Below are 22,722 nucleotides of genomic sequence, written 5' to 3'. Positions count from 1 at the left end.
AAACCTGTTGACCACTTGTTTAAAGCGTATCCAAGATTCGAATCTGTACTAGCAATATTAAAGGCGAAACGCCCGACACAACTAAAATTTGTATCCCGTCCTTCAGTTGACCTTTACACTGACACTACCTATTCGAAAAGAACGACATATGTAACATTGATGAGATTTACCTATATATGTCAACTGGAGAGCAGGATACAAATGTTGTGCGTAGCTATATAGCTCAATTAAAGAATGGGATACTATTGTCACTGCTCTGATCAAAACTGTAACTTTCAGTCGATACTATTAGCATCGAAGGCGGAAAAAAACTGTACTCCATTGTGAAGTACGGGATACAAATTGTATATGTGTTGCCTTATTGCCTCTTCGCGTAGTTCAACTAAGGTGCAGGTTGCAAATGTAACGTACGTCCATTTCCACGTTTTCGTTAGCAGTGTACATGTATACAGGTCAACAGAAGTATGGGATACAAATATTATGTACATAGCTCCTTCTCCATCGGTAGTACTACTATCTATGTAAGAACAGACTATTATTGGTAGCGGAGGCGATCTCTTTTAAATTCACATTCAATTATTTTAATGTACAATGATAGCGCTTATCCGGAACACAGATCTGTTTTATTATCTATGGCTGAAAGTGAAGATATTATTATGTACGAATAATGTATGACGTCATTGGTCAAAGCTGACGGGTTGTATCCCCTGCTTCACTAGACCCCATTCCTCACACCTAGACGAAGAAATTATGTTACATGAACATGGGTCTGGAAACACTTCGTTTCCTTGTTGCAACTCATTTTCTCCAACTCATTAATCATGGGAAACGCACATGAACAGAACGTTAGAATCACGGGGAACATGCAGTCTTGGTTATGTCTGGTTATGTTGTACACCGCCAGTGTTTTGTTCTACATGTCCCTGTTGCCATGCAGCGTACGTCATTAGTTGTTTACAGGTAACATCAAATGTTCCAGCGATCAGTACGAACGCTGCAAGCACATGCGATACTACGTAGAGTTAAGCACAGAGTCGACCCGTGCAAGGGCAGTGCACACAGATGCAGAGATGGCAGCTACTCATTCGCTGTATTGATTAGCTGACGGCAGTGGCGCTTGCGCTCAACGTCTGTCCCGGGAGAGATTTCCAGAACGATGCTGCCCCGACATGAAAACGTTTGAAGCCACTGAACGTCGTCTTAGGGGACTTGGGGCATTTATCAGTGATACTCGCGGCCGGGAGAGGCCTAGAAGGACGAGGACACCGCAACGGGAGGTGGCAATTCTCCATGCAGTTCACGACGACTCTAGTATCAGCACAAGACATGTAGCTGCAACAATAAATGTTGACCACATGATTGTCTGGCGAGTGTTACACGAGCACCAGCAATATCCATACTATTTACAGAGTGTGCAGGCACTATCAGCAGCTGATTTTCCTGCAAACTATCAGCCCTAATTCTAGAGCATCCGTGCTGTTCACAGATGAGGTGTCGTTTCAATGAGACCAAACTGCAAATTTTCACACTCATCATGTATCGGCAGACGTCAATCCTCACGCAACTACTGAAGAAAGTCATCAACAAAAATTTTCTTTCAATGTTTGGTCCAGCATTATTGGTGACTGTTTGGTAGGTCCTCACTTCCTTTCACGCAGGCTCAACGGACGAAGCTATCATAACGTTGTAGAGAATATTCTACCTGATCTGTTAGCAGAAGCGTCTTTAACTGTGCGACAAAACATGTACTTCATGCACGATTGGGTACTTCGTTATTTTAGTTTTAATGTCCGTCGGCTTCCAAATAAAAGATACGGTGACGGATGGATAGGTAAAATTGGATCAATTGCATGGCCTCCACTCTTTCCGGGCCCAAACCTACTGGTCTTTTATTTGTGGGGGCTTTTTAAAGCTCTTGTGTATAGAACCGCAGTACAAGACATTCAGAGTCCCCGTGCCCATATTATGGAAGGCTGCGAAACCATACGCAGTACTCCAGTGATGCATCAGCGCATCCGAGATTCACTGTAAGGGCTGGTTGATGCATGTATCAGTGCCCACGCAGGGCATATACTGAACACCTTCTGTGAGGAAAAGTTGCATGTGTATGCTGCTGCGTTCCGTTCGTGTGTGTTCCCTTTTATTAATGAACTGGAGGAAATGAGTTGTAACACGGAAAAAAAAAGCGTTTCCGGTCCCGTGTTCGTGTAACTCAATTACTTCGTCTAGGTGTGAGGAATCTGTCCTGCAATTTGTGCCGTACAGTTTTCTTACACCCTGTATACACATAATACTCTTTGTTTTCTCTGATTACCTTTAATTATTCCATTCAATTAACATTCAGTTCATTTAAAGTTCTGAGGTGGCGCAACAAGCAAACATTACGTCAGTCAGCTAGTTATGCAATACGACTGACGGTTACAACATTTTTTTATCATTTCTCGAATAAATGCAATGGCGTTCCGACGCTCCGGGGCGGCCGGTCTACGAGGTGCGGCTAGAAAAAAACCGGACTGATGCTGGAAAAAACATTTATTTACAATTATTTACAATTTCGTGTTATCTCCTTCAATGTACTCTCCTCCTCGGTCTCTACACCGCTCCATACGAATTTTCCACTGTTCATAGCAATGCTGCAGATCATTTTCGGTAAGTCCACACATTACTTCCGTCGCTTTTTCTTTTACTGCTTCAACAGTCTCAAATCTAGTTCCTTTCAAAGCTGACTTGACTTTAGGGAAAAGAAAAAAGTCACAGGGGGCCAAATCAGGTGAGTAGGGTGGATGATCTAAGATGGGAATGTTGTGTTTAGCCAAAAACGTCTTCACTGACAACGCACTGTGAGCTGGGGCATTGTCTTGGTGGTGAAGGATCCATGACTTTTTTCTCCACAAATCGTTCCGTTTTCTCCGTACTCGCTCACGTAGGGTAGCCAGGACGCTAATGTAGTAATGCTGATTCACTGTTTGTCCCTCTGGTACCCAATCAATGTGCACAATCCCTTTGATGTCAAAAAAAAAAAAACAATCATCATTGCCTTGAATTTCGATTTTGACATTCTTGCTTTTTTTTGTCGTGGAGAACCAGGAGTTTTCCAATGCATCGATTGGCGTTTAGTTTCGGGATCGTAAGTAAAAAACCACGATTCATCGCAAGTAATAACATTTTGTAAGAAGGTGGGATCACTTTCAATGTTTTCCAGGATGCCAGAACAAATCATTCTTCGGCGTTCCTTCTGTTCAATTGTGAGACACTTTGGAACCATTTTTGAAGACACTTTGTTCATGTTGAAACTTTCATGAAGAATCTGCCTAACACTTTCCTTGTCAACTCCTGTTAACTCAGACACTGCTCTGATTGTTAAACGGCGATCTTGTCGAACAAGTTTACCGATTTTTTCAACGTTTGCATCAGTTTTCGCTGACAATGGTCTGCCAGTGCGAGTGTCATCACTGGTGTCTTCGCGGCCATCTTTAAATCGTTTAAACCACTCAAACACTTGTGTTCGCGATAAACAATCATCGCCGTACACTTGTTGTAACATTACAAACGTTTCACTTGCAGATTTTCCTAGTTTGAAACAAAATTTGATGTTAACACGCTGTTCTTTCTGTACACTCAACATTTTCCGACGCACAAACAAAACGTCAACTACTTAAAACAGACGCCACGGGCAGACTGAGTGCAGGAGGCAGATGAAACTCGAGCAGTAGGCGGAGCGAGAGTCACGTGACAGGCCACGCGACTTTCAGCCTTATTGCATTCGTTTTATTGTTTCACCAGTACTAGTCCGGTTTTTTTCTAGCCACACCTCGTATTATCGCCTTGCTGTCACCGCATCTACGTCTACAGTCTGCGAACCACTGTGAAGTCTATGGCAGAAGGTACGTTCCACTGTACCGATTTTTAGGGCTGTTCCCATTCTGTTCACGAATGGAGCCCGGAAAGAATGATTGTTTAAATGCCTTTGTGCGTGCTGTAATTAATCTAATCGTGTCTTCACAAAAACGACGCGAAATGTCAGACGCACGTCCGCTTGTGGCAGTTAGCACACGCTGATATGGCCAGGTAAATCTTTCCCTAGCGCTGCAGAGTACGTGTGTGTCGGCCAATTATTCTTTCTATAACAGCTTTCAAAATAATTAGTACCCGGTTAATGCCCCACTTGTAACTTGATTCTGCCACTCGGCAACAGTTTTGTTTACATCTTCCTAGTCTTATTACTTGGCGCGCGAAATAAAACAGGTTTACAAACGGCCGATACAGACAAATCTTTACAACTACAATACGTCAAGGCGCGTTAGCACTAAAGACGTATTACGGCTTCGCGTAGTCAGAGGGCGTTTTTGACGTTGCTAAATGGCTCCTGTTTTCTTGACGGGTGACAGAAAATACTCCCATTTCGATGTCTGTCTGCTATTCTCCTGGTTTTACTGGCAGTGCACCATACTATGGTAGAAGCTAACTCAGAATCCTCTGCTGTTTTTTCCGGTTGCACTCTCTGTGTTCATCAAATCTGCTGTTTATAATGCCAGTGAGAGTGTACGGGATGTGCAAAAATTAAGTACCTATTTTGCAGAAATAGTTATGGTACTTGCAATGTTTGCTATAGTGTCGGTTTATTAGTGATTGAGGTTCTCGGCGCTACAGTCTGGAACCGCGCGACCGCTACGGTCGCAGGTTCGAATCCTGCCTCGGGCATGGATGTGTGTGATGTCCTTAGGTTAGTTAGGTTTAAGTAGTTCTAAGTTCTAGGGGACTTATGACCTCAGCAGTTAAGTCCCATAGTGCTCAGAGCCATTTTTTTATTAGTGATTGATTTCAACATGTTCACCATCAATATCACGATACACATCCAATTTCTCAGCGGTATTCTGAAGCATTACTGGTGTTATGACAATAGCAGCTTGTGTAATGCGGTTCCTGAGCTCCTGCAATGTGGTAATACCTCGGGTGAACACACGTCCTTTGATAAAGCCCCGCACAAAAATGTCCGTCTGCGTGAGGTCGGGGGAACGTGCTGCACAGAGGAGCCCGCACGTCCAACCCGTCTCCCAGGGAACTGTGAATTCAAGAACGTGCGAGCATCTAAGGCATAATGACATGGTGCCCCATCTTGCTGAAAGTAAACAACATCCCGACGCCCACCCTGGATAAGCTGTGGCAACAAAATTCGTGAGCATGTCTAGGTATCTTACACCATTTATGGTTCTTTCAGCAAAGAAAAACGGTCCGTGAACCTTGTTGTACGTGATGCTCATACAAACAATAACCTTGGGATGAGCTCATATAACTTCAACATGGTCCACTGGTCCTATGTGAGCCCAGACAACGCAGTTTTGCCTGTTAACCTTCCACAAATGTGGAAGGACGCTTCATTCATGCGCAACGAACAAATCGATCCACAGGGCTACGCTTTCTGCAAAATCTTCTTCATGCAGATGATGGGGAACCTGCAGGTTCTTCTTTAGCAACACCTTGTGTACCGTCGAACGTGGAATGTTCAATTCCACTGACAGAGGCTTCACCGATTTCGGTCTCCTTTCAATGGACGTCCTGATGGCTTTAATCCTTTCACTGGAGGTTGGCAGACGTCATTTTCCGGGCTCACTTGCCAGCGATCCTGTGCGCCTGAGCTTGTTTACCAATGTGCAGATTGTTTTCTGAGTGGGACTATCGTGATGACATTTGCAATGAAATCTCATCGTCTGACGACCTTTGTAGCCTTCACCTCACAATAGCATTCTTCTCTTCCACATGCTCATTTACCCTGTAAACAATGAAGAACATATTCAATTGTTAGCATCAGATTAATGCATTATATCAGTCAACAAAGTACTCACAAAATATGTTAAATGTACCAGCAATGAGCTACCATACAGAACCTGCTCATAAAGTATGTTTTTCTACAAAATAGACACTTAATTTCTTGACAAGTCCTATGTTGACGACTTTTGTATGGAAACCGACAGCTCATACGAGTTCGAACAACTTCATCTGCAGAGAAGAAATACTTAAAGTTTTTTATTAAAAAAGTAGTAATTGACAACTTATATGGTATGGCCATCTTATCACAGTTTGTAATCGTATCCATCTTATTTGTGTTTCTCACACACAGTTGTTTTGCGCTTGCATCAGTAGGGTACATTTAACATTCAGTTATGAGCATTTGTTCATTACTTTCTGCCAATTACTGGCAGTAATAGCCCTTTTAAAACCCACATCCTTGGCTGATGCGAGATTCTAACAGATTTACCGATCGCATGAATTCAACACATTTTACACTGAAGAGCCAAAGAAACTGGTACACCTGCCTAATATCGTGTAGGGCCCCCGTGATCACCCAGACGTGGCATGGACTCGACTAATGTCTGAAATAATTCTGGAGGGAACTGACACCATGAATCCTGCAGGGCAGACCATAGATCCATAGGGGTACGAGGGGGTGGGGATCTCTTCTCAACAGCACGTTGCAAGGCATCCCAGATATGCTCAGATTTGTTCATGACTGGGGAGTTTGGTGGACATCGGAAGTGTTTAAACTCTGAAGAGTGTTCTTAGAGCCACTCTGTAGCAGTTCTGGTAGTGTGGGGAGTCGCATTGTCCTGCTGGAATTGCCCAAGTCCGTCCGAATGCTAATGGACATGAATGGATGCAGGTGATCAAATAGGATGCTTACTTACGTGTCACCTATAAGAGTCGTATCTAGACGTATCACGGGTGCCATATGCCTCCAACTGCACACGCCCCACACTATTATAGAGCCTTCATCAGCTTGAACAGTCCCCTACTGACATGCAGGGTCCATGGATTATGAGGTTGTCTCCGTACCCGATACAATTTGAAACGAGACTCGTCCGAACAGGCAACATGTTTCCAGTCATCAACAGTCCAGTGTCGGTGCTGACGTGTCCAGGCGAGGCGACAAGCTTTTTGTCGTGCAGTCATCAAGGGTAAACGAGTGGGCCTTCGGCTCTGAAGGCCCATATCGATGTTTCGTTGAATGGTTCGCACGCTGACACTTGTTGATGGCCCAGCATTGAAATCTGCACCAACTTGCGGAAGGGTTGCGCTTCTGTCGCGCTGAACGATTCTCTTCAGTCGTCGTTGGTTGCGTTCTTGTAGGATCTTTTTCCGGCCGCGGCGATGTTGGAGATTTGTTGGAGATTTGATATTTTACTGGATTCCTGGTACTCACGGTACACTCGTGAAATGGTTATACGGGAAAATCCCCACTTCATCGCTACCTCGGAGATGCTGTGTCCCATCCTCGTGCTACGACTATAACACCACGTTCGAACTCACTGCGCCATACTCTTGTCTTACGTAGGCGTTGCCGAACGAAACGTCGTATTCTGCCTGTTTACATATGTCTGTATTTCAATACGCATGCATATACCAGTTTCTTTGGCGCTTCAATGTATGTGCACGAGAAGAATCAGAGCGAGTTAAAACATCTGCGGTTTGAGTGACATCACCGCAATATTAAGTTACTAATAGAAAAAATAGATTTAGAGTGAAAATATAATTTAATCTGTAACATCACCTAAAATATGGCAGAGAGTATTAACAAGTACTGAAAAGTGTACCGAAGCACACGCGGAAGAACCCATCCGTACCTCGCTAGTCTGACGTTATGGGTTACTGAAATGTGCCCATAAATGTCATCTTCATTATCTTTCATGAGTTGTGTTGCCATTGTTTTGTGCAATCAATTTGTATGGAATATGTATGATAAGAAAATAACCACAAACATAAATACACAAATTATCTTTAAAAACTGTTCATATCAACTTGTTTCTATACAAAAATGTCTTCTGATGTTTCAGGACTGCACATTTTTTACTCGGAAGGAAATTCTCAGGTAAATATTCCACAGATATATGCTGCTACAGCAGAGCGCAGCATTCAAGTTACTTGTAGATGCTGTCTGCAGCATCTGCGATAGTATCACCTGCTTGCGTCACAGTAATAGCTTTGAAAAATAAAATGTTACAAAAGGATCTCGTCAGACGTATTAGTTCAATCGTTCTGTGTGCGTCTTCACGTTCCAGAGTGCACAAACGCTTCCGAGAGGTCAGCCCTGAACTGGTGCCGAAGAGTATGACGGGAGACGAACCTGTCACAATAAAAGTACCTTTGGAGAAGATGGAGAAGTTGCCGGAGCTGAGAGTAAGTACCCGTGCTTCACAGGTTAAATCCTTCGTCGTATGTCTACTTGACTGTGGAACTGAAATAGCAGTTACTAGTGATCAAGAACTATACTGATAGCCACGTAAAATTGTAGCTGTGGTTTTCCCCTGTGTCCGCTTCATGTGTAATATGAATTTATGACAGGTATCGACCACGCTAGTGTACTAAAGGTCAAAGGAGTAAATGAGGAACGGTTGCTCATTCTTTAGGAAGAGATATGCGGAGAACTAGTAACGCTGGGACGCTGGTGATCCGGCGCGAAGTCGTATCCTCTGTTGTTCATTAAGATTAGAATATGAATCAATTACCAGTTCATGAAAGTATAATCGTTAACGATACAATTTGCGGTAGGCAGCAGCCGTCTCTCTTCGTCCAACACATGTTTCACTCCCGAAGTTTCTCGTGGACACTGCTTATAGATAGTGCTTGAGCATATCGTACTAGTGACTTGAGGACGCTCAAGAACAAAGTTCGTACACACTATGTGTCATAATAAGTAGTAAAAGCTGACACGTGTGAAGGTATGCGATAAGAGAACTAAAATAGTTGTAGTGAACAGGGGTCAGCGAACGAGCTGGTTGTGAGATGATTCTGAATGTGTTGTTACGACTACCACTGCCTTAAGTTTGGGTTACTGTTCTAGTGAGTGAATGCAAAAGTATTTGAAACTGCTTCAGCACGCTACACGCATGAGTTTGCTGCGCACCCTTACCTGTGGATACGTTCCACGTGCCGTTCCCACATTTCAAAGCATTGCTGGGTTCTTCTCTGTAGTAAGTTACAAATTATTTCAAACACCCGATGATGACCCCGAAAATCTTGACAAGAATGTATAATTCGCTACTCCAGTTCTCCAACCTCAACAATGATTACACATATACTCGATAGTTTACTGTAGGAATTGTACATGACTTTACTAATACAATATTTTTCTTTCGTTTCAAAAATAGCTTTTTGTTTTCTTCTCCAGTTTTATAAATAAAAATTTTGAGAATATTTGTTTTTATCAACTATTTTCATGGCAAATTTTTTAAAGACTTACTCTTTGGTGAGTTTTCTTCACATATAAAATACAATTTCCGCCGGTAAACAGTGCCTAATGTTTAACAAGTTATTATCAAATTAGATCGAATTATTGTATTTCTGCTCCACCTTTTCCGAAGGAAATAAAAAAATTTGTAAATTATAGAGTTAAATAATTCTGTTATCAAACAAAAAAGAGCAACATTACAATTTTATTCCTTCCACCTAGTCTAACAGACAGCATATTTTTATTGAAATTGGAATAATACAATAAGTGCAGTTTTTTCTGTTATCACAAAACGATTTTAAATATTTGATGAATAAAGTTAGAGGAAATATTTCTTCTTTCAGTATTCAGCACTGTAGTATTACTACAGAGGAAGAAAAAGAATCTGTTTCCACGGTAACTAGCTTTAAATTTATTTTTTACTGAGCTTACCAGAGTCCAAGCAAAAGCAAGTAAAGTCCATGGGAGAAAGTGGTGTGGTGGGTGACAAATGGTATGTCACTCGTGTGGAAAAATGTTGTCGAATCGGTGTTGCTTAAGAGATAAATCCGCTCGTAAAACATGCGTTTACTTACGCTGTATCTAAGGATATGTGTGGGAATGGGGGACATGGTTGGATTTGCCGAAGTTACAGCCTTTCTCAAGCTTCTTCTGTCTTCGCTCTTGCTCGAACAGGTGAACTCCAGCCGAGTTGCTTGGGCGCCTGAGCTTACGTTCTTCTGTGAAAGTATCCCAAATAGCTGTCTGTAATTCTTTTCAAACGTCACGATCCGACGCAGTGGCTTTAGGTCACTTCTTTACTGAAACAGGGCCAGTTTCAACGAAATAACAAAGCATCTTTAGGCGTTAAGTACATTAATCGTAAGTCATGCGGCCAAACAAAGGCTATCCTCGAGCATTAAGACATGCATCTAAACATGATCATTTGCAAACGATTATGTCTGGACACATGACCGTGATTAATGTCGTTCGTAATGTCTGAATATATTCTAACCGAACTGGTAGTTTCTCAATAAAGAAAAGACTACAGCTATCGTGGCAAATCTTGATTTTTGGCAAGTATTTGAGAGCTGTAGATCATAGCCTCCAGTAAATAATCTGTTTTTATGTTTGCGCTCTTCAAGATCTTTTTGGGTTGATTCTTGTGGCGCATGAGGTGGGTGCCACGAGCTCTTTTACCACTACTGAGCACGTCGTAGAGTTTTTGTCGATGAAGTCTGCTGCCACTCATACAATGGAAGGGAAGTGGCCAATCCAACAGATATAGGCTCTATGTCTTAGCTGTCAGAGACAGTTTTCACAGAATTTTTTTGCGTTGTAGAACGTGTCATGTTGTAAAAAGGCGTGGTATGCAATAGGGAAAGTACGAGGCGCAGTCGTAAAGTTTTAATTATCCCTTGGCAATTCAAGTTGCGACCATGGAACTTGGTGACTGTGGTTAGTCCTTTTAAACGTTTTTATTCCTTTAATGCAACATACTTTTCTCAACGATCAATGACCTGGTGGAGATCTTGGTTGCAGATTCCATTTGGGCTTTTCATAAAGCGTTCAAGCTCCAAAACAATTTTATCATCAATCTAGAAATACCTCTCAGTATGTCAGAGGAAGGAAGGAGTGACTGTGTGCCATGTCCAGTGTCAGAAGAATACGGGGGAAGCAGGGTAGTTGTGAGACAAAATCTGACAGTCCGAAGGTGCAACATGTGTCACCCTGCCCTTAGCAGAATGAGCCGGGGCGTTGTCGTGGAGGAAAACTGTACCTTGGACGGCTCTGTGCGGCTCTTCGTCTTGGCAGCCTTCCATAAATACGTCAGATGTTGGTTGTGTGGTGCTGTGAAGATTTTCCCCATTACGAACACAACCTTTTAGCACCACACTTTGACAGCCCACAAACCAGTGATGGTTGGGTCTTCGCCTTTTTTGACGCTGTTGAATCCACATGTTCCACTGCTTGCTTTGTTCATTGTCTTGGGGTCAATGTGGTTCTCCCAACAGTTGTCCATGGAGATGAGGCGGCTAAATACGTCATCTGGATGGGCCTGACACAGCTGTAACCTTTCCGCTGCTGCCTCGGTTCAGCAGGTTTTTCGAATGGGTGTGAGCAGTCTCGGAAACCAGCGTACGGCGACCTTTGTCATGATGAAATTAAATTGTCGTGCAAATGTTGGAAACTGGTCAACTATAGATTTTCACTTCTTCCATTGTCGCCTCGTTTGTGGTACAGCAGTCTTCGAGGACAGGTGTCTCCACTTCCCATGCGATTCTAGGTTCTTCGCAGACAGATGGTCTGCCAATACAGTCTTCCTCTATTAGACTAGTTTGATCACAATGGAAGAGTATATGCCACCTAACCACTGTCTCGTATGACAGTGCATTGTCGCCGTACACTTGCACCAACTTAGCATTAACTAAAGCTGCCTCGTTTCTCTTCAACTGCAGAAACAGAATTACTGCACAATACTCCAAATTATTAGTGGGATGCACAGTGCTGTTTTGTCTCTTTTAGTGGCGTGCTACGGCACTGTAGCGCGAGATTGTCAATATATGCCAGGCCTCCTGACATGTATCTAAATAGAACCAAAAAATTAATTACGCAACTTTATACGAGGAGCATTCAATGTGTAATGAACGCTTTTTTTCTCAGCCAATTTAGGTTGAAAAGTTCTGCTAGGTGGCTGCGCTATACGAAGCCTTCAAAATGGCGCCTGTAACGGAAGTGCGGTCCAAGTAGAGAGCTGTCAATGAGTTTTTTTTTTATGAGTAAAACCAGAGCCTCAAAGATATTTATAGGAGCTTGCAGAATGTCTACGGAAACTTGGCAGTGAACAAAAGCGTGATGAGTCGTTGGGCGAGGCGTGTGCCATCATTGGAACAAGGTCGCCCAAACGTGTCCGATCTTCCGCGTACCGGCCGACCGCAGGCAGCTGTGACGCCTGCACTGTTGGAACGTGCGGGCTTTATTAGAGATGATCGACGGATCACAATCAAACACCTCGCTGCACAACTCCACGTCTCTGTTGACAGCACTGACGCACCTTTACACCAGTTGAGGTACCCAAAGAAACGTGTCCGCTGGGTTCCTCGCCGCCTAATAGAAGACCATGAAGAGCAACGAAGGATTATCTGTGCGGAATTGCCTGCGCACTACGAGGGAGGTTATTGACGGAGCAAGACATTGGCTCCGACGTCGACCAGTAGAGTTGTACCATACGGGCATACAAGTAGTTCCAATAAGGTGATGGAAGGGCATCGCATTGAACAGAGGAAAATAGGGTTTTGTAGGTAAAAGAGTGGGGAACAATATGGTGTATTTGATTCCTGAATAAAACCAACCTACTTTCAGAAAAAAAAATGTGTTGCATTCCTTACCGAGCACCCATTGCAATTTCGAGGTATTATAATTTGATGACTAGCGTTTGTAATACTAGAAAAGCGACGCAACTTTAAGAGTCTCCCTCAGCAAATAAAATTATTCACGTAACTGGATATCGGTAATGGAGTGGAAGGGGGTTGATGTTCTTCACAGGTTGTAATTTAAGACAGGGTTTTATTGGGCCACATTAGAGAATCAGAAAGGGCTTCCGTTTGGAAGGCAGTTATTCATAACCTTCCGCAGAAGTTGAACGCAAGTACTTTTGCGATGAGGAAAACGTCGGTGTCACGCTATGTTCACACACTTTCAGTTTGTACTTGGGGGTGATGTAATTACTCGGCCCATTTGCCGAGAGATTATTGCACTTGCATTCCAAACGCAGGATGCAACAAAGTCAAAGATTGCTGAATGAAATGCTTGTCGTCCATTTCAGCATTCCGAAATACATCACCTGTGCACACCAGAATAAATGAAAAGTGGAGTGACGAACCAAGTTTCTCGTTTTACCGGTTCGCTGGACTTTTATGGACCTGTTGCATGCGTTGGTAGGTTTAACTACGGATATTGTTATTCTCGTGGTCAAATTTAATATGGAAGGGAGCAACTAAGATTAGGATCAACGCCCAGTCGACATGGAGGTCATTAGAGGCGGAAAACAGTTTCGAACTGTGTCAACCACGGCGAAGGAAACGGACCATGCTCTTTCAAAGGAACCATCCCGACGTTTGCCTGGAGAGACTTGGAGAAATCGCGGGAAATCTGGATACCGGAATGCGGATTTGAACCATCATCCTCCCGAATGCTAGTCCTGTGTGCTAACCACTCTGCCTCCTCGCTCGATGAAATTTAATATGGATCTAGATTGAGTGGTTTGTACCTTGACCCTTGTCTATAGTCCACCAACCATGGATGCCGTACTCTAGCAGCTATTACTCGACAGTTCACTCGAGCTATACATGCTAAAAATTTGGAATTGCATGTTTTATTGTTTCCATCACATACAATTCCTGTCACAATAGGCAAATTTCCGGCACTAAAAGTGTCTTAGTCACAAATCGATGCATAACATCCAGTGACTTTACTGTGAGCGCATCAGATCTACTGGCACATAAGAAGTGCGTTATTCATCCACGTTTTGCAGAAAACAAAAGAAAATATCTGCAAACAGTTACTACGAATCACTCAATTATTTCTATAAGCATAGAATACGTAATAACGACGGCTTGAGCTGTGCCACAGCTAGTCCACTACATCTCCAGATAATTCTCAAGTGTGACCAATCGTTAACACTTATACAGTATGTGTTAACAAGCACTGAGAGTAAACAAATGCAAATTTGAAGCCACCAAAGCGGCGTCTAATTGAACGCTTGCACCTCGCTGGGAGTCATACGACATCAAATTTGTGACGGAAATAACAAATTGTTTCATAGACTCTGAAATCCAGCATGTTGATTTACCAGTTAGTTGTCAGCGACGATACACAAGACATCATTCCTAGACATGACGTTGTGACGCATAATACAACTACAGTGGGGCTGAGCGGAGATTCCTCTGCATGAAGTCAAGACAGCAGTTGGGTACCTGTGAAGCGTCTATGTCGCTAGTAAAACATTGTCAAAGTTCAATTATTTATTAACCATGTATACAGTCGTCTTGTTCCACACGGCTTTGTAGCCGACGCCTCATTCAGCTGTGTGCTGGATTACCACTGACGGCTGCCGAGTGAGCTCCTCGTCTGCAGGTCCAGGCGAAGAGTGAGTGACCAGGCGCGGCGGAGCGCTGCCGGCGTGGCTGTGGGCCCAGCACGAATAGTCTCGCGCTAGCTGCTGGAGTGTGTTCCACCCCACTCCCAATTCTATGTTGACCCTTGATAACCCGTCCACGATGTGGTGTTGTCGGAAGTCGTATGGTCGGTCCACCTCCTTCCTATCGGCTAGGTAGGTTTCAGCATCTGGAGGCGCCTAAGTGCTGAACAGGAACGTGGACTCCCCGAGGCCTTGCTGATGGTTTCCACACTGAGTTCAGTGTTGTCGGAAGACAGTGAGCTTCTCCATCAGCAGTGGTAGGCGGCGAACAGTATGAAGTTCATCAGGCGAAGACCATAATCACAAATACTGTAAGGTGGCAACGGTCTTGCACCTTACATGAGTCCATTTAACGTGACTGTAATCACTTTGCGAGCACTTTAGATCAATAAAAACGACTGACAGCGGTGCAATCGCTTTGTAGATAAGTAGTTGTTGTATGTTGGAGTAATACTCTAAATTACGATGTAGGCAATCTATGTGGAAATGCATCGGCACGCTGGCTAGGCAATACAGCGAGAATTACGCGATTTTGTAATTATAAGATTTTGCAGAGATGCAATACGCAAGACAGAGCTCGGCTACCTCCCCGGCTAGCCACCGAAGGCCACAGCCTAACGGCATGAATGGTGACCTGGGGAAATTCTGTTGAAATGGTTCAAATGGCTGTGAGCACTATGGGACTTAAATGCTGAGGTCATCAGTTCCCTAGAACTTAGAACTACTTAAACCTAACTAACCTAAGGACATCACACACATCCATGCCCGAGGGAGGATTCGAACCTGTGACCGTAGAGGTCACGCGATTCCAGACTGAAGCGCCTAGAACCGCACGGGCCACACCGGCCGGCTTGCCGGGCAAATCTCGAGTGGTCTCTTAGGAGAAAAATTCCAGTAAAGGCGTTATTGCCCACAGCTGTGGTTCTTCCCAGCCAGAGTGGGCGGAGTTTACTTGTGAAATTTTGTAGAAAGGGAAGAATTGTGGAAAAGAGTTCTATTCCCAGGCCGTACATTGGTCGGCATTGCAAACTGGGCATTTTGAGAGCTTTTAGTGATGTGATTCGCTCGGTAAAAGTTGAGGTGGGAAAACAGAGGTGAAAAGCGATCTTGCTCGACTTTCTATAGAGGTCCTTCCGTTCTGGGCTTTCGTACTGAGAGGACGTTAGCCAAGTCGTCTCCCGTCTTGGTCTTTCGTTCTGAGAGGACGTTAGCCACACCAGCTCTTTGCTGCCGGGAAGACTGTTGCAATTAGAGAAGTTTACGGACAGCGGTCTGTTGTCCGAGTATTGTAGGAGTGTACTTCTCGAGACGCTACACGCTGACCGCACAGCTGCGCCGTCGCCGTCGCAGACCGCTGCTGCAACAGGAATATTACGGTGAGATCGCTCCCACTTCGGCCTGTGTTAGGAGTAACGTTAAATAGTTGGAACACGTGCAACTGCTGTTTACACAGAGGTTTCACGATACTTTGGGATGTAGTAGTTCTTCGTATTTTACGTTTTGTGTCGATGTCAGTCGGTCAGCCAAGTTATAAGAGATCGCGTTTTGGACCGATTTTAACACAGTTCACTGCCAATGCCATTTAGGAGGGTAGTTTGCAAATTATTCATTGTGTCTTACTCAGCATTGATCTGAAGGTTATAATAAAATTATTGTGATTCAATAGAGCCTGAATTCACGCTTATGCTTTTTTTTTTGTATGTGTTTGATGTCATTGAACACCCTAAGTGTTCGTGATCGTTCATGTTTGGAAGTAAAAATAGGTGTGATTTATCGTCAACACTACCACCGCAGGTTAATTAGGGGTGACAGGGCCACATTTAAATCTAGCGTTATCCATTTTTGCGTACAGTTCCACTCCCAATTTCTCTGTAAGTTGTTTGTCAGGGGCGAACACACGCAAAATCCAGACAAGCAATGGGTGGGGGTGTTACAATACATCTTCGGCTGGTTTGTAGATTTTTCTGGGGTATCTAGGACACAGATTCGCTATAGTACCGTAATCGTGGAATCGAGTGCTATTACTGTGAGCGCCATCGATCCCAGTGATCAACTCTTTGAGAGCTGGAGAGCTCGAGTATTTAAAGGGACTTTATGGTCTGGTCGTAACGACCGTACGTGTCCTTCTTATTCTGCTACCTTCGCTTAACAGGCTTTTAACTGCTGTGTAGGTTCTCTGATACTGGTTCTTATGAAGTGGGTAAAGTTTCTTTCAACATCTCATACGAGCTGACGAATATGCGTGTCACGTTTCCTTTGGTTTTCTGCCCCTTACTCCTTTCTGCTGAGCTCGTCCTCCTCTCTCTCGGGGCGGTGTTGTAACGTGCTGACACCTGACCCTCTTGGGATATATCGCTTATTTTTTGATTCTGTCTCTGCCTCTGGCGTAACCACACTTCGCTCGTAGCAAGGTGAATAAGTTTTAATAAAATTTTCTAATTTTCAACTCATTATTCTATGCTGTAACATAACTGCTAGGAGTGAACAATTAGCAACAATAATGGGCCAGAGGTATGCGACTGTATTGTTTGCATGTATGTCTTACGATTCAATTATAAGTTAACATTCCCCAAACGGAGGGTTCTTCTTTTTGCTCTGTACTCTTCAATCCTCACATAGCCCAGTCAAATGGTAGTTTTCCCGTGACAAAATTTCAGAAGAATGTTTCTCAGAGGCTCTATATCTTATTTGAGATGCTGAATCCGGATTTCATGTTTGCTGCCTTGTAAAAGGTTTGCTTCACAACGAAAATGCAAAAAATCTCAAAATTTTCCCAGTTTCCTCAGTCTTTCATATATATCTCGAAAATTATACTTTTTCAATATGGGACCACTGTCTACAAAATTGAAGTAGACAGAATTTTCAACCTATTAAACTAGTCAGGTTTGATTTTCTAACGGGCGATGTCGGCGTGACTTTATGGCCCTCCAATAAAAACGTCACATACACCCACTCCTACGCCAAACAGCTAGGTAAATATTCATGTTCTCAACACCCCCAATCCTACGTGAAAGTACGTCAGATTTCCTACACGAGACACCTGTAATATCGAATTTGTAGGAAATCTAACGTATATTCACATGGTGTTGGTGGTCTTTGTTGAGAACATGTACATGTATCGCATGGGAATGGGTGTCTTTGACGTTTTTGCTAGAGGGCCATAAAGTCACGCTCGTTTTCTTTAATTTTGTACAGGTTTGTCGTTTTCGGAAAACGCTTAGTTTACGAGATGTAAAAAGAAAAACTGAAAAAAGTGCGAAAATGTTGAGGTTTTTTTTTGCTTTTTCGTTGTGAAGCCGACCTTCTACAAGGTAGTAAACATGAAATTCGGATTAAGCTTCCAAAATACATATACTGCTGCTGAGGAAAAGCTTCCACAATTTTGTTACGAAAACAGCCGTTTTGACACCAACTGACTAGACTAATTACACAAAAGTTTACTTTTCCATTTTGTTCTGTTTTGCGTCATTGTTTTCCTTTTTTTACAGATCCAACAAAGTAAATGTTTCATAAGTTGACCTGGATATTTCTACGCCTTCCTCCAGTACTATGATTATCCACTAAACGATCTATTGTGGCCTACAATATATTATCATGTCGACGTATGCGACTAACCATAGGACCTTACCGAATTCCACAGCCATGCTGCAATCTCTATATGCTTCACAAACGTCATTGGTAAACTACATTACCTTAAAAGGGCGAAGTGGATCAGGTAGACTACTAGAGAGTGTCAGTGTAGTTACGACCTTAGCGAGATCTCCAGACATGGGGAAAATGTGACTGTGTACTGACTTAGCTTTGTCAGCTGTATTTAATTTACGGGATGGTCGAAAACAGCTTGGAGAACTTGTAGGGGGTGTTGCAAGGGTGGTTGTGATGAGTAACAATTCTTTAAAAAAATTGACACGTTGCGGCGTTTCCAGGTTATTTAACATCGAAGTTAGCCAGTCAGATCATCGCACTCACAAATTCAAGCACTTGCATGAGACAGGCCACTTGATGCTCTTCGAGACGAGAGGGCTATGTGCTGGCACTGGGTTTCACTCTGTACCTTCTCCCTTATCATCCAACACAGCCATGACACCACAGTACCCACACACCTTTACAGTCACCTACGCCTACAATAATGAGCCGAAAACATTATAGCCACTGCCCTCAGCGATGTGACGCGGTAACAGAAATATGTAATCGGAGCAGACACTGGCGGGGTCATCCTAGCGGAGGTATGGGCTGCAAATGGGGTAATCGATTGAGGTAAGCGACTTTGACAAAAGGCAGATTATTATTGCGAAGAGCGTTTGAATGAGTATCTCGAAAATGGCAAATCTGGTCGAATGTTCACCTGCTACTGTCTGAGCATCTACAGAAAGAGGTAGAACGACAGTGAGACACCACTGGGTGCTGAATGGGTGGACGCCCATGACTCTTCACAGGCAGTGGGTTTTGGATACTTGTCTGCTCTGTACAGTAGGATAGATGGTGATCTGTGGCATCTTTGCCGAAAGAGCACAACGCTGGTGCATGCACAACTGTTTCGGAGCACATCGTTCATTGCACATTGTTGAGCATGGAACTACACAGCAGACAACCCCTAAGTGTTCACATGTTGACCAAACGACTTCGTCAATTACGATTGCAGTGGACACGGGACCATCAGAATTCGACCTTTGATCGATGGAAACGTGTCGGCTCTTCGGGTGCATCACATTTTTGCTACACTAGGTTGACGGTCGTCTCCACAACCGCCGCCATCAAGGTGAGTGGTAGCTCGAAAAGTGAAGCGCGCCATGGACGCAGGCTGGTGGGAGTAGTATCATGCTGTGGGAGACATTCTTCTGCACTTGCATGGGACCTCTGATAGTAATCGAAGACACACTGACAGCTGGGGACTACCTGCATCCTTTCATGCTTGATGTCTTTCCAGACGGCGGTGTCATCTTCCAGCGGTATAACCATCAGTGCCTCGGAGCCAGAACCGTGCTACTGTGGTTGGAGGAACAGTATAGTGGAGTAACAGTATAGTGAACTCACGTTGATGTCTCGGCGACCAAATTCGTCTGATGTAAATCCTATGGAACCGATCTGTGTCGCTATCGGGCGCCATCACCACGTACGCAAATCAGACCAGACGCCCTCTGAATCTTCACACTGTGGCCTGTATTTGAACGTTGTCGTACGCGAATTACATGACCTCTGGTTCGATATCTAATGCCACATACCCCCACGAATCTACCAACAAACCGTCAGATTCCTGATTCGCAGAATTAGTGATGTATTTCGTTTCAAAGACAAACAAACAAGCTATTAAGCAGGTGGTCATAATGTTTTAGCTCATTAGTGTAAGAGTTACACTTCAACAACCCACAACGCTCACGCTTTACGAAGGAAAGATGTCTATGGCTACGAAGGATAGAAAACACTCTTCCAATTGAGGTGACTGAATCCGACGTTGAGGGCTCTCTCGTCCTTTCATGCTATACGACTTAACTTTACCTACGTGCTATCAAAGTATCGTAGTCTCAGAAGAGGTCGTTTGCTCAAATGCTGATCAAGAATCTGCCCACTTTGTACCTGATGAGGATAATCGATCATGTGTTGGCTGCCAGCTGCATTGCTATGTGCGTAAGGTGATAACCTTTCAGCCTTGCCAAGATTAGCTTGCTGCCTTATGAACTGTTCTGGGCGTGTCCAGTTGTACCCCATATAGAAATGATCATGTCATGTTCAGAGGAACGCTTTCTCTTGTCTTTTAATGCTTCCTAAGAATATCGACCTATCGTGAGCAGACAGCCTCTGCACCTACACACTGTAACCTGTCTCTGAACTTTGTCGTAATTATAGAATGGCCAATGGAAATTACATGCTCAGCACTGCAGAGTTGTTCAGTTAATGTGAGATGAGAATAGCTCTACAAAGTGAACTGGAATTGATTTCCCCATCCATGGTCCAATCTCGACATCGTTGACTCAACACTAAACCCTTTTCTCCACTGTTGAGGTAAGGATACAATTTGGCGTAGGCAGGTCATGTAGACCAACTGCTCTAAGTGTCTTATACGTACATCTACCATGGCGGCTATAGGGTCAGTTGCGTTTTGTCGTATAGTAAAAACCCGCCGCCCCCCAGAAGATATTACCTTAATAGCGTGAATCATCGCCTCTGGCCTTTTATCATGGTTTCACCTGGGAAGAGAGTCCGCAAGTTACACTAGGCCGCGTCCTACGTAAGCGGCAGAAGCGACCGACAGAGCGGGACAGCTTCGGGCGACAAAACACAACCGCAGGTATAGTTACGGAAGTGTCCGACGTGAGCGACATCTGTGTCGCTGCCTTTCTTCCGCTGCAACTGGCGACGTTTGAATTCAAACCAGTTTGAATCTTGTCGCTGCAGCACGCGCGACAGAGAGCGACGGTCACGTGAATTCTCGGCAAAGCCGTGGAGCGGACGCGACGGCAGCTATGAAATACTTATCATCCGATTTTAAGAAACGTATTCGGGGTAAAAATTTGATTCTTCCGCATCTTATAGCTTGATATCTTTGCTCGGTCTACCCGATGGGGGGCATTAGCCACACGACATTTCATTTTATCTTTGCTCGGTAAAGGTCTGAATTTGTTTTCGTTATTCGTCATAATTACTGTGCCGCACGAAATTGAGTACATGGGTGCGCGAAATTTTTAAGAATTTGCAGAGGTAAAATCACATTGCGTAGACTTTCCGTACAGTTCATTTAAGGCCATACATTATAGCGTATGAAATATAACCAATACATCTAAATTGTATTTAAAGTTGAGACCGAAATTATATCTCTTTTCATTCTTGAGATACTGGTTGTTGTATCCGTGGACGGGTAGCTCGCGGCGCGTCCGAACCTTTCCTGCACTTCGGGAATCAAGTGGTCGTAAAAATCGTATCTCAAACGGTTCAAGATATCGAAACGACAATTTTTGGAAATGATAACACACAGAAAGGACTATTTTATCGTATGATTAACATTCGATACGTTTTTGTAAACTCGTGAGCAGAGCGAAAACAAGGTCCCCTATAAGTTACACCATAAACTCCGAATTTTCATAGCCAAACAAAGAGAGAGAAACAGGTAAAAAATGGTTCAAATGGCTCTGAGCACGATGGGACTTAACTGCTGAGGTCATCAGTCCCCTAGAACTTAGAACTACTTAAACCTAACTAACCTAAGGACATCACACACATCCATGCCCGAGGCAGGATTCGAACCTGCGACCGTAGCGGTCGCGCGGTTCCAGACTGAAGCGCCTAGAACCGCTCAGCCACTCCGGCCGGCAGAAACAGGTAAACGGGGTATCAAATTGACCAGCGAGAGGTCTAGTTTTGCATGAAAATATTTTACTGCTTGAAAGTAATCAGGCTAATTAACGAAAACTTAATTAATGAGGCGAGGAAAAATTGAAAATTTTCATGAAAAGCGGCTACCAAGCTATCTAAAATGAAGTGTCAAAAATCTCGTTTATTCAAGTCCTAGCTATTTTGCACATAAAAAGATACATCGGTGCGGTATTTAAATGTCAAAAAAGCTTGCTTCGAATCAAGTACCAAAGTTAGGATTTTCAAGAACAGAAAACGTTAGGAAGGCAAACGAGGAGTCAAAATAAAAAATGAAAGAAATCGGTCAAATATTTTATGAAATGATTTGTGTAAAAGAAATAAGTAGTTCAGAGAATCGTTCTATGTACCTTTGAATGATGTTCGAAATCACGAACAGAAAATGAGGTGCACCGAACGTTTCCCCTAATACTTTTTATTTCATACTTTTAGACAAATCATTACACAAAAGGTGTGACTTTCTTTTCAAAAATTTTGTATGCTTTACTTTTACAGACTATTTAGATCAATTGAAACGCTTGGCCTTAACACTGACTACTGATGAATTACGTTCGCAACATCAAATATCTGTAAAATTTCATGATTCGTTGTAATTTATTAGGAATTTAATGTGTGTGATATACTGGGATCGGTGTATATGCACTTAAAAGATCAAGTTCTTTGGCCAGAACTTAAAAATATACTTAGTGATGCAGTGTAAACAATATACATAAAACTTAGTATACAGAACTGTAACTGAGTCAGTTAAAATATAATAATACCCTGGGACAGAACCCAGGACCATTTCGAAGCCGTTATCACGAACTGTAACGCCATCGCTACACCACGACTAGCTGTTTTCTGCTGTCATCAATCTGTGCATTTATCTTTATATTTAGGGTAGTCAGTCATGTAGTCAGTCAGTCTTCCGCATCTATTGGCTGATAAAACTTCTTGATCACATAAAAAACATTCA

General features: G+C 43.4%; 1 protein-coding gene across 1 annotated transcript in view; it reads left to right on the top strand.

Moving 5' to 3' along the window:
• The window catches only part of LOC124777747 (calcium and integrin-binding family member 2), a 182,216-nt gene that overhangs the window by 100,947 nt on the left and 58,547 nt on the right, over nucleotides 1-22,722 (top strand). Inside the window, exons 2-3 of the mRNA XM_047253249.1 lie at nucleotides 7,830-7,864; nucleotides 8,055-8,172. Coding sequence (XP_047109205.1) covers nucleotides 7,830-7,864; nucleotides 8,055-8,172 — 153 coding nt within the window. The remainder of the gene's footprint in view (nucleotides 1-7,829; nucleotides 7,865-8,054; nucleotides 8,173-22,722) is intronic.

Source organism: Schistocerca piceifrons, chromosome 2, assembly GCF_021461385.2.
Source record: "Schistocerca piceifrons isolate TAMUIC-IGC-003096 chromosome 2, iqSchPice1.1, whole genome shotgun sequence".
Taxonomy (NCBI): Eukaryota; Metazoa; Arthropoda; class Insecta; order Orthoptera; family Acrididae; genus Schistocerca; species Schistocerca piceifrons.
This window is presented reverse-complemented; position numbering and strand designations above follow the sequence as displayed.